Consider the following 11739-nt stretch of genomic DNA (forward strand, 5'->3'; position numbering starts at 1 on the left):
AGTACCGAAAACCAGCAACACTAGCTTCACCTGCCACTAAGCACACTTCAACATTAGCGCCCGATTTTACAGCCAAACTCGCTTTCTGGCAATCCGTCTTCTCTTTCTCACGTTTGTCCTGCGCCAATTTACGGCAGTCCCGCCGAAAATGTCCTTCCTTTTTGCAATAATGGCACAACTGTTCTTTCTTCAAATTGTTCTTATATGCACTCTTCAATTTAGCGGTGTTTATCACTAGTGCCTTTTCATTGACAATTCCACTGACACTTTCAGCACGACGTCGACCTTCGTCAAGCAGTTTCCCTTTCACAAAGTCCACTGTGAGGTCTGCATCCGGTCGACTCTCCAATGCAACGATCAAACCGTCATATGATTGGGGAAGACTGGACAACATCAACGCGACGAACCAGTTGTCCTTCACTTCCTCCCCTAGCGCTACTAACCGGAGTCGCCATCTCTTTCAAGTGTTCAGCCATATTACCATTTTCCGCCATTCTAATGGTAATCAATTGACGCACAACGTGAATTATGCTGGACAACGATGCGCGTTCGTGATAGTCTTTCAGCGCATCCCACATCTCCTTTGCCGTTTGCTTCTCAATCACGTGAATTAGCTGCGTGTCCTCCAATGCCAAACCGATAACCGCTTGCGCTTTCTCATCATTTGAGATCCAAGTCGCATCCACGGCTTCTGGCTTCGGATCAGTTACCACTTTCAGCAGCTTTTCCTTCGTTAAAAGCAAACGCATCTTAAATTTCCACACTGCGTAATTTCCGTCGTTTAACTTTTCGACTGTTGCTTTTGTATCTGCCATCTTGTTTTTCACAAGTACACAAGGCTCACTTGCAAAGTCTTAATGCGCTATGCACACGGATAATACCGGTGAAAAAGTCCACAATCACGTTTAAAAATAACACCAAAACTTATGCGCTTTCCACGACAACTGGGCCCATAACCTGTTGGACTGAGGTTCCAGTGGAATGAAAGGCCAAGTTTAAATAATTAAACGGATGAATTAAAGTTTTATTAATAACTAGATGTGTTCACTGCGCGTTCTAATTTTTGAATGAACATGATTGTTCAAGCACACAGCAGAAGGCTGATGGTGTGCTCTCGCTTTGCTATGATGCCACCGTGGGCATACACAAGATGTTCAAATGCACAAGGTGGGTCGTTCGTTGTTCTACCAACACATAAAAGGTGGATGATTCATCGATGAGCGAGTAAGGTTGGGATAGAGATAACCCGAAGTACCTTGGGACCAGCTGATAGAACGCATGTTGAAGTAACCCATAATGAGTATCTTGTCCTTTGTCATTTTCTTATTTTTTTAAATTGTTGTTGATGTTGCCGATATTTTGACCACCAATGTTGTTTGTTTGCATGTACTTTTTTAATAATGTTTTATGTGACGATATGGGGTTTTTAAGCCACTCTGGTTTTGCCCCATCCATTTTCAATATGTCAACACAAGTCAGATGAAATAAATCTCTGTCCAAGAATGTTTACAAGCTGGTTTCTCGAAGGGATTGTTCGTTAGAGGTCAATGCATTGCAAAGCTTAAGTCCTTTCAAAAACAAAGAAGAATAAGAAGGAGATTTTTCTCACTCGGATTGCAGGCTCAGATATGCACAGTGACCACTCAACAGCTATTCCCAATGCCAAGGAAGACATCCCAACTTTTCAATGTTTTTAAAATTATGTGAGAGTTGGTTTTTTATGTACCAATTAGCCTTTAATTTCTAATTTACGAATGGTCAAATTATTTGTCAAGTGTATTGGAAACTTTTTTCCGTGTGCCATTTCCGCATGGAAAGGCATGGAAAAAGTCACACATAGCTATAACTGTTGATAGCATCCAGAATATCCAAATCATTCCTCCATGCAGCATCCTTCACATTGCTACGCTTGGTTCGTTTGACAATCTTCAGCGTGTTCCCAGTGATTCCGGCCAGACCCGTCATCGTGTTGTAAGTATAGTGCTTTGCCTTGATTGTGTTGATAACTTGCTAAAAGTGCAAAAAAAACACGAAAAAAAAGGCAGTAGGCTTTGAATTCCGCGATATGTCATCCCCTTACCAAAACCAGTTTGATCAGAAAAACCGCAAAAGTAAGGAAGGAGATTGTGAGTAACGCCGCTTCTGCCGATGGAAAATCCATACCTCCGTGAGCACTGGAATGGTCCATCCATCCGCTGGTTGTGCCACGCTTCACCCGACGACGTCGCCCTCCACGCCTGTTGCTGCCATCGGTGACGATTGACACTGCGGGGTTTGCTATCGCCGGTTGCGTCCAGAGGAAGGACATTCGTTTAGCTAAAATTTGAAGAAATGAAGTAACCTCAACAGTAGGTAAGTGAATTGACTCAAGTTCAGGTTCTTTTCTGCTCACCAATACTTAATAGCAGCTGATTTTTGAGGTCCTGCAGCACCTTGATCTTATCGCCAATCGTCTTCGTGGTTTTCATCACAAACCCATCCTGCATTCGTTTAAGAAACTTGATAAATCCCATGAAACCATTTTCGTCGGATGCCACCTCGGGACGATGAAAACGTCGTGGAGGTAACACTCGCAGAATTGTGACTCGATCCGTGCCCGGAAGAATCTTGAGCCTTCTGATGGAAACATTCTTGTATTGCTCACTGCTAGGGGCGTCGTGATAATCGATGTTGGGAGAGATACCAGCGCTATTGGACGCGGCTGATTGTCCGCTCGAATTTGGGTCCTCCTCGGATGTTTCAATGGTTTCCTCATAGACGACTTCGTTCGATGCTCCGAGGGTGGGTAAATCAATGCGATCCCCCACGGACAGCGCTAAGAGTGGCGGTTTGGTATCCAGATATTCGATCAATTCTTCCTCATATTTGTTGGTCATTGGTGCTTGATCTCTGTCGATCAAATCTAACAAAAACATCAATCACGTTCACTCACGCGTATTCATTCAAATTCGAGATATTCTCTTACCCGTGACAAATCTTCGGTTTTCTGTTGCAGGGAACGCAAAAAGTTTATTGGAAACATTCGTTCTTGGATATACATAAAATCCTTTGTGAATGTTCTGTGCAAACGCTGCGGAATCTACCAAATCACTAATTTCACCTTGAAAGCGGCTCACTTCACTATCCCTTTCGTCATCCAGATTATCACCAACCACATTATGTCCACTGTCAACCACTGAAGGAAGCACATGACTAATTGTATCAGCACCCGGCCGTTGGTCGATTTGTTTGTGGCGAATCAACACCACCGGCCTTTGGGTAGTTGTGGAAGGCTGCAAAAACGGTATCTCGACCCAGTCGCACCGAATGGTGACCCCGAGGGTGAGAACCATCACCAGAATTTTAAGACAAACTCCAAGACACATCTGGTGCTTTTGGAAACAGTGTTAGAGTGACTCCAGTGACTTGCTGTTGGCCCAATGTTTGCAATGCAACGCGACGATGCAACGAAGCGGAACTGCAACCACGCGTACCTAGTGAAAGAGCTCTGCGAGAGACGGCGGTGACTCCAATTCCGGTGCTTACCAGCCAGAAAAGTGGCATTTAATTTTCTGCATACGCCGAGTGCAGCAGCTTGTGGCCCCGTTTGAAGAATTAGTTTTCATACAGAGCGTGATAAGCGATAGGTGAAATGCATTTGCGTTTTGAGCAACGCTTGGGTTTCTCATTATGCGTGGGATTGAAGAAAAACTCGCACTATAAAACAAATTACATGGATATTTTTTTGAAAACGCCGTTGGTTCGGTGATTCTTATCCCGACCTCTGAATTTCAACGGCTATTAACACTTTCGTCGCCCCGTCACACCGATATGGGTGACACTTTCCTCGTTCAAATTGAATAGGATTTTTAAAAGGAATTTGACAGAATAGGCACCTAAGGGGCTCCACATACCACGTGGACAGGAAAAAATTCGATTCTGAGACACCCCCCGTCCCCCTCTTTGGACAAGCATGGACATTTTCTATACCCCTCCCCCTGTTTTCCACGTGGACACTTCACCATTTCTTGGAAAATCAATCGGAAAAATAGTTGAATTGCGCCTAAATTCAATGTTATGTTTGTTTCTATTCTTTATCCAATATATTTACACTGTAAACATGTAAACTTAATTGATAGTGGCGGTTTCTTCTCAATTCTTTGAACAACTTTGGGGAACAACAACCCGTGATGTTATTTCTATTGCTGTTTGTTTTCTTCCGAAATCCATTTACATTGTGATCGCGTTGTAAAATATTATATTTACGGTATAGTAAAACATTATATGTGAAACTAATGTCGAATATTTTCTATCATTAACCGACGCAAGCCCCCGTGGCCGAGTGGTTAGCGTCACACATTATCATGCCGAGGGTTCGGGTTCGATTGGAAAACATAAATAAATTTATTGTTCGTTATATTGTTTCTTATTCATATATTTCTATACAGTGCAGATGTAATGTCAACAAATAAAATGCTAGTAAAACATACGAAAAATCCAAAACAATTTTCGAAAAATACAAAATAAAGTTCAAATGATCAAACTTCAAAAAAAAACACAAAAAAAAACCAAACAAAACTCAAATAAATAAACAAATTCAAAACATTTAAAAGATTCAAAAAAAAAACAAAAAAATCCAGCAATATTACAAAAAATCTAAGAAATTCTATAAATTTTTATTTTTTAAGATAAAACACAAAAAAACAACAAATAAAAAAAAATATAAATACAAAAATTTAAAAACAATGCGATAATTTTGAAATACAGTTTGGACTCGATTATAAAGGGTGTGTCACATCAAATTGCATCACGGAAAAAACGCTGTAGAAATTCGCCCAGTAGACCGATCCTTTTGAAAATTTTAGACAGTAAAATAGAAACTATTAAACAACTTTTGGCATTTTCTTTTTATTCATACTTCGAGCCCAAGCCCGTATGCTCGCACCTGCCTCTTTACCCCGTCCATAAGGTTCTGTACAACGTCAGGTTGTAGTTTTTTTTGAACAGAAATCCATTTTCTCTTGAAGTCCGCCTCCGATTTGACAACTTTTGGGTTCTTTCGGAGGGCCTGCTTCATAATCGCCCAATATTTCTCTATTGGGCGAAGCTCCGGCGCGTTGGGCGGGTTCATTTCCTGTGGCACGAAGGTGACCCCGTTGGCTTAGTACCACTCCAACACGTCCTTTGAATAGTGGCACGAAGCGAGATCCGGCCAGAAGATGGTCGGGTCCTCGTGCTGCTTCAATAGTGGTAGTAAGCGCTTCTGTAGGCACTCCTTAAGGTAAACCTGCCCGTTTACCGTGCCGGTCATCACGAAGGGGCGCTCCGCTTTCCGCAAGAGCAGATCGCTTGCCACACCATGTACTTTTTGGCAAACTTGGATAGTTTCTGCTTGCGAATCTCCTCCGGAACGCTGAATTTGTCCTCTGCGGAGAAGAACAACAGGCCCGGCAGCTGACAAAAGTCCGCTTTGACGTAGGTTTCGTCGTCCATTACCAGGCAATGCGGCTTCGTCAGCATTTCGGTGTACAGCTTCCGGGTTCGCGTCTTCCCCACCATGTTTTGCCTTTCGTCGCGGTTAGGAGCCTTCTGAGCCTTGTATGTACGCAGGCCCTCCCGCTGCTTGGTCCGCTGGACGAATGAACTTGACAAATTCAGCTTATTGGCGACATCCCGGACCGAACTTCTCGGATCACGTCTAAACTGCTTAACTACGCGCTTGTGATCTTTTTCACTGACGGAGCATCCATTTTTGCCGTTCTTAACCTTAACCTTAAATTAACCTTAAAATTAAATTTCTACAGCGTTTTTTCCGTGATGCAATTTGATGTGACACACCCTTTATACTAGGGTGCCAATGAATGTGTGGGAAAAATCAAAAAATTACCCCATAAAAAATGTACACAACCTGGAAAAAAACACCCTATGCCGAATTTCAGCTCAATCGGACTTAAGAGAGGGTGGCGCAAAGCGGTCAAAGTTTGAGTTTTTTGAAAATCGAAAAATCACCCAAGGGTGGAGTAAAGGAAATCGGGGGTTTCGAAAAAAAACTTGGATGCCAAATGTCATAAAATGGCATGGAACGTCGAGATCTAGTGTCATCTCGAAAAAAAAAAATGTCAAAAATCGGCACTCTGGGCTTGGTTTTTTAGGTATTCGAAACAAAAAGTATGGTTTTGGGTGCTAATAAAAATAGTTATCCCGAGTTTTCATTCGGAATTTGCTACGAAATGTTGATTTGTACGATAATATACCCCATGAAAAATATTAGCTCATTCGGACTTCTTTTACTGGTGTCAAAAACATTAAAATTTGCGATTTTTGAAACTCGTGAAATCCCCGGAAATCGGGGTTCTTAAAAATTTTTTTGATTCCAACAAAAACTTTTTTTTTTTTGACAAAAAACAATTTGAGATAACTGTAAATCTCAACCAGTAATGCAATTCTGAGACATTTGGCATTCAAATGTTTTTTTTTGAAAACCTCGATTTTCGGTGATTTTTCGTTTTTCAAAAAAACTCAAATTTTAACGTTTTTGACACCAGTAAATGAATTCCTAATGAGCTAATATTTTGCATAGGGTATGTTATGTGCAAATCAACATTTGGTAGCAAGTTCCGAATGGAAAATCGAGAAAACTATTTTTATTGGCACCCAAAACCATACATTTCGTTTCGTATACCGAAAAAAATGCGATGTCCCAAAGAGTGCCGATTTTTGACAAACATTTCTTTTCGAGATGATACTAGATCTTGACATTTTGAGACATTTTAGACAAAATTTTACGTGAACATCGATTTCCCCGGGGGGAGCTTGGGTGATTTTTCGATTTTCAAAAAAAAACTCATACTTTGCCCGATTTGCGCCACTTTCCCTCAAGTCCGATTGAGCTGATATTTTGCATAGGGTGTTTTTTCGAGGTGGTGAACATTTTTCATGGGGTAACTTTTTGAAATTTGAGATGACCATTTTCATTGGCACCCTATTATATACAGAGTCGATTATATACTGACTCGAATATACAGGGTTTTCCAACTTTAAATTCCGAAAGTAAATTGAAATAAAACACACTTAGAATTCGAATTTCGATAAAACTTTTATTTCAAATTAAAGTTTGGTTTATGCCATTATGTGTGAAATACAACATCATTCAAATATCCACCTAGGGCTTCCTCGCACACCTTGACTCGGAAAAGGTAATTTTCGATGACTTTTCGGCACATATAGGGCGGTATCTCGGTCATAACTTCACGAATGTTGTCTTTCAAATGTTCAAGAGTTTGCGGAGAGTTGGCATAGACACGGTCTTTCGCATAACCCCAAAAAAAAGTCTAGCGGGTTCAAATCGCATGATCTGGACGGCCAATTGGCATCACCAAAACGCGAAATTATGCGCCCCTCAAATTTCGTTCGCAATATGGCCATGTTCGGTCGTGTTGTGAGGCACGTGGCGCCGTCCTGCTGAAACCACATGTCATCCGTATCCATATCTTCAATTTGTGGCAAAAAAATCGGTTAACATGCGGCCATAGCGCTCACAATTCACAGTTACCGTCTCGCCGTCCTCATTTTCAAAGAAATACGGCCCGATGACTCCACCAGACCATAATGCGCACCAAACAGTGACTTTTGGCGGATGCAATGGCTTCTCAACAATCACGTGTCAATTTTCTGAGCCCCATATACGGAAATTTTGGGTGTTCACATAGCCATCGAGCTCGAAATGTGCCTCATCGCTGAAGAAAATTTGATGCGAAAATTCAGCATTTTGCTGTTGTTGTTCGTATTTAAATTTTAAAGTTTCGACGTAGGACTACGTCTTTCATTTCTATACCGGGGTGTAAAATCAAAGTTTCGAAAACGAAAGCGTTACGCCGGAGACCGAGATTTTGAGCGTTAATAGCTCCTGAACAACTGAACGAAATGGTATGATAAACACTTCATTCGAAAGATAAAATGTCTACGCGTTATATACTTGTTACTTTTTGATCCAAAAACTTGTTTCAATAGTCTTAAAATTGCTTTCAAAACAGGCTATTGAAATCACCAATCGGTATATAAGCGAGCGGCGCTCGGAAATCCACTCAGTTCTAATTGAACAGCGATTGGAGCATGTTGTCGCTGTTGCGGTGAAGCTCTTTATGCTGTTGCGGTGAAGCTCTTTATTTATCATGAAAGCGCGGATGAAAGGTGTCACCAAGAGCCTGTTTGTGCACCCTAGGCCAGAAGGGAATCTATCAGGAGGAGAGTGATGCCACAAACGGTTCCCTGGGAAGACATCGCTACACACACATACACGCGCGGCTATTAACAGGTGGTTATCGAGTTGGCATTAACCACTGGTGGGCTTCCAGTATCGAGGAAAATGTGGAAATAACTAATCGTTACTGAAAATAATCTGCCAGTTCCTCTGGGAATTTTCAAAATATATTCATGTGAAAGAGTTTAATTGAATGTTTTCTATCCATGTAACACTGTGACCAACTACATTTGGTTTTGTGGTTTTTCAATCAATCGCAATCAACAGGATAGCTTCTGAAGATTATTCTTCCCCATCAGTAGGATATTTCCGTATCCAATATTGGATACATAAAACCTTGTGCCTCCAACGTAACGCTCTCGTTTTCGATGTTCTCCAAATATTCATTCATTCAGAATGAATTCAGATTCAACTTCATACAAATGATCTCTATATCAACGAGAGTCCTACGTCACCCTTGCGGTTATACCATAGATATAACCCACTTCCAGTTTTTGAATTTCTTCTTCATTTTTAAGATTTTTACTTTCGATTATAGTTTTTTTTAATTTTTGGCTTTGGTTTTTTTTATTTTATCGCTTTATAGTAACTTTGTAGAAGCGTTTTTTAAATCGGATTTTTTCTTAATTTTTGAGAATCCGTTGTTCATTTATATACAGTACGGACTTGATTATATACGGTTTCTGATTTCTTTACACTGTATATAATCGAATCTAGGATGTTCAAGGCATCTAGGATCACGTGTTTCACCCTATTCCGCGTGCGCATCATTGCTCTGGCAACGCGATAAGATACCAGTTTCGCATGCTCGCCGGTGCCACTATTTCGCGTGTGTTTCTAGCACGTGTTTTGGTGAAGTTTTTGAACGATTTTTTTGGCTCATTATGTTTCTTGAAGCATTTTTAAAGAAGAATTTACATTTGTTGTCAGTTTCAAAATTCGGTGGATTGTAGCCGGAAAGAAGTTTTTCACCAGCACCTCAAGCTACTTCTTCTGTGTGATTGCCTGCTGCTCAGATATGACCGGTTTCGTCTGACGCTTCCGCATAAAAATGTCCATTTTAGCCTGATTCTCCTTCACCGTTTGGCCGGTTGCTTCGATCTCCCGGCTTAAGGAGCGGCAGGGAGATGAGATGAGATGTTGTAAACACCAGATTGGCTATATCTGGCGGACACAAAGTGTCTCAGGATGTCCAAATCCTTTGCTGTGGGGTGGAGCTTGCAGTATGAAAAAATCAAGTTGCCTGGCAGTGCTGCCGCTGCGAATCAACAGCCTAAAATTGATGAAAAATGAATTGGAATTTTAGAGCATTCCATTCGGCAATTTGAAGAATATTGCAGAATTTGAATCGTGCTTGCCAGGCGTAAATGCTCTGATTGAGTGAGTGATTTTCAGGCATAAGCAAAATCTGAACCACCGAAAAATCACAATCGATTGCCGATACTTGGAAAGAGATAACACAGATCAGTTTAGACTCGCTGAACTATGGTTTATGTTCACATAACATATATACATAACGTTTTGTTTTTGTGTCCCGCGTTAGACCTCTGACCATCTGGTCACTTTATGCTAGTTATAGATATGATAAACATGTGACATGTACACGATTAAAATTCGGCTCTGTTACAGCTAAAATGCTAATGAGCCTAAAATAAACAAAAGGGATAAAAAAGAGCGACTGACACGTCACCACCATCGATGTCGCTATTCCACTTAACCAAAATCTGGAGGAGACCAACGGTCGCAAAATTTTCATGTACCAAGTACTTCAATTTCGACTTACACTGAATCAACATAGTTTTTGCTCTTAAGGAGGACCCCTGTCTGGAAGGTCGGAAAATAATGAAAATTTCGTGATTTTTTTCGGTTGTTAGGAATAAATTGAAGTGTTCGGGTATTGTGGTTATTGTTTAAGGTTTATTTGAACATGTATTTTCCATTTCTTGAGTGCACGAATAATGATTATTACACTGTTGACAGCTGGATGCCTAGATGCTGTCTGAAAATCAATACCTTACCGGTGGTATGGGTTCGGAAGCAACGGGGTGTCGCAGGATGAATTCCAATTAATATTTCGAAACATAAGGACAATACCTAAAGCGTTACATTGGGGTTTTTGAAAATACGAAAAATTGTCAAAACGGCGGCCATTTTCGTTAAAAAAGAGTTTTTTCCATAAAAAAAAGAGACGGGTGGGTAATGTCGGGGACATAACCGGAGTGACGTAGGACTATACAAAGGGGACAGCTTTTGCTAAATATATATTTTAAATATATTGTTTTATTTTTTTCTCCTACGTGAATACCTACCTATCTACCTGAAAAATGGATTAGCTTACTGTTTACTCTTTATGAACATGTTGGGGGTTATGAAAAGAACCTTTGGTGTTGTGTTTTTGCGTTTTTTTTTTACAAACTTGATTCTTGATTTTTTTCTGAAGGCTTTGTATTTATTAAATGTTCAACGCCGGGCATCTTTCGACGTATGCACATATCGTACAATCAAAAAGATGGCTGTGATAGGGAATGCACAGGTGGTCATCAGCTCATTCACTATCATATATTTCACTATTGAGCACATTACCATGCCTTAAACTGTGGTTTCGGAGACGAATGCATTGTAAGATTTGTAGTCTCCGCAAACAAAGTAAATAAAAATGAAAAAGAACTGAGGTTTTGGAGACGAACTCGATCTCGATCTGTCGAGAAATAAACGAGCTATAAGCGTTCTGAAAAACCAACAGTAAATACAGGGACAGGGACCTTCGGATTAAAGTCCTTTAAAATAAGAACAGAGCAGCAGGAAATACATAGCTCATCATGTTGCTCCTTAGTTATTTTTCTATACAATGCAGATGTAACGTCAGTCAATTTTCAACATCAGTGATCAACCAAAGAAAGCAGTTCATGCTACCGAGAAAATTCGTTAATGTCATCCTGCATACAATGTGTTGTAATTTGAAGCCACTTTTAATTCGGAAGCCATGTATGGGTTTGTTAAGAACTGAATGATCAATTAAAAAGACCCCAACCACCAATAAGTTCAAGAACAAGCATAAACAAAATAAATCAGTTTATATTATATGTCATATTACGCACTTTAGAATGCATTGGTATTGTGAAAAACTTTTAATAACTCTTCTTTGAAAGGTTTAATGGCCGTTGGTTTTGCCACCAAAGCAGTCTGCATAAACAAACGTTTTCCTTCTTCTACCTGCTGCCGTTTTGCGATTGCGTTTGCTACTCGCTGAAACTAGTTGTTGCCACCGAACCGAATGTGCTCTGTTCTGTAGGCGGATTTTCTTATTGTCGTGAACAGCTTGGCAAGCCAACACGAGCACTCCGGCGGCCGAGATTCTATAACCGCTACTAGGTATATTGGTGCTCCGGCACCAATCCGTTGATGCGATGTGATGTGAAACGATGCCATACAACCACACTGATTTACGGTTTGAAAGAGAATGATATATTTTTCAGAGGATCCGCGCGTTTTGTACTTTA

At 40.6% G+C, this 11739-nt stretch overlaps 1 protein-coding gene across 1 annotated transcript; it reads right to left on the reverse strand.

Annotated features, from left to right (window-relative positions):
• Positions 1 to 1047: 1047 nt before the first annotated feature.
• Positions 1048 to 3413, reverse strand: LOC129772104 (uncharacterized). The gene is made up of 4 exons (XM_055776183.1): positions 2966 to 3413; positions 2393 to 2902; positions 2081 to 2316; positions 1048 to 2010 (listed from the first exon to the last, which is right to left on the reverse strand). The coding sequence occupies exons 1-4, from the start codon at positions 3363 to 3365 to the stop codon at positions 1831 to 1833; spliced, it is 1326 nt and encodes a 441-aa protein (XP_055632158.1). The 5' UTR covers positions 3366 to 3413; the 3' UTR covers positions 1048 to 1830.
• Between the last annotated feature and the right edge of the window lie 8326 nt (positions 3414 to 11739).

The sequence above is a fragment of the Toxorhynchites rutilus genome, chromosome 1 (genome assembly GCF_029784135.1).
Source record: "Toxorhynchites rutilus septentrionalis strain SRP chromosome 1, ASM2978413v1, whole genome shotgun sequence".
Classification (NCBI taxonomy): domain Eukaryota; kingdom Metazoa; phylum Arthropoda; class Insecta; order Diptera; family Culicidae; genus Toxorhynchites; species Toxorhynchites rutilus.

Excerpts from the sequence above, each read along its gene's own strand:
- LOC129772104 (XM_055776183.1), bottom strand. The coding sequence starts at position 3,365 with ATGTGTCTTGGAGTTTGTCTTAAAATTCTGGTGATGGTTCTCACCCTC. Across the intron at positions 2,903-2,965 it reads AAACCGAAGATTTGTCACGG|ATTTGATCGACAGAGATCAA; the intron begins GTAAGAGAATAT and ends TGTTTTTGTTAG. Across the intron at positions 2,011-2,080 it reads TTCTGATCAAACTGGTTTTG|CAAGTTATCAACACAATCAA; the intron begins GTAAGGGGATGA and ends TTGCACTTTTAG.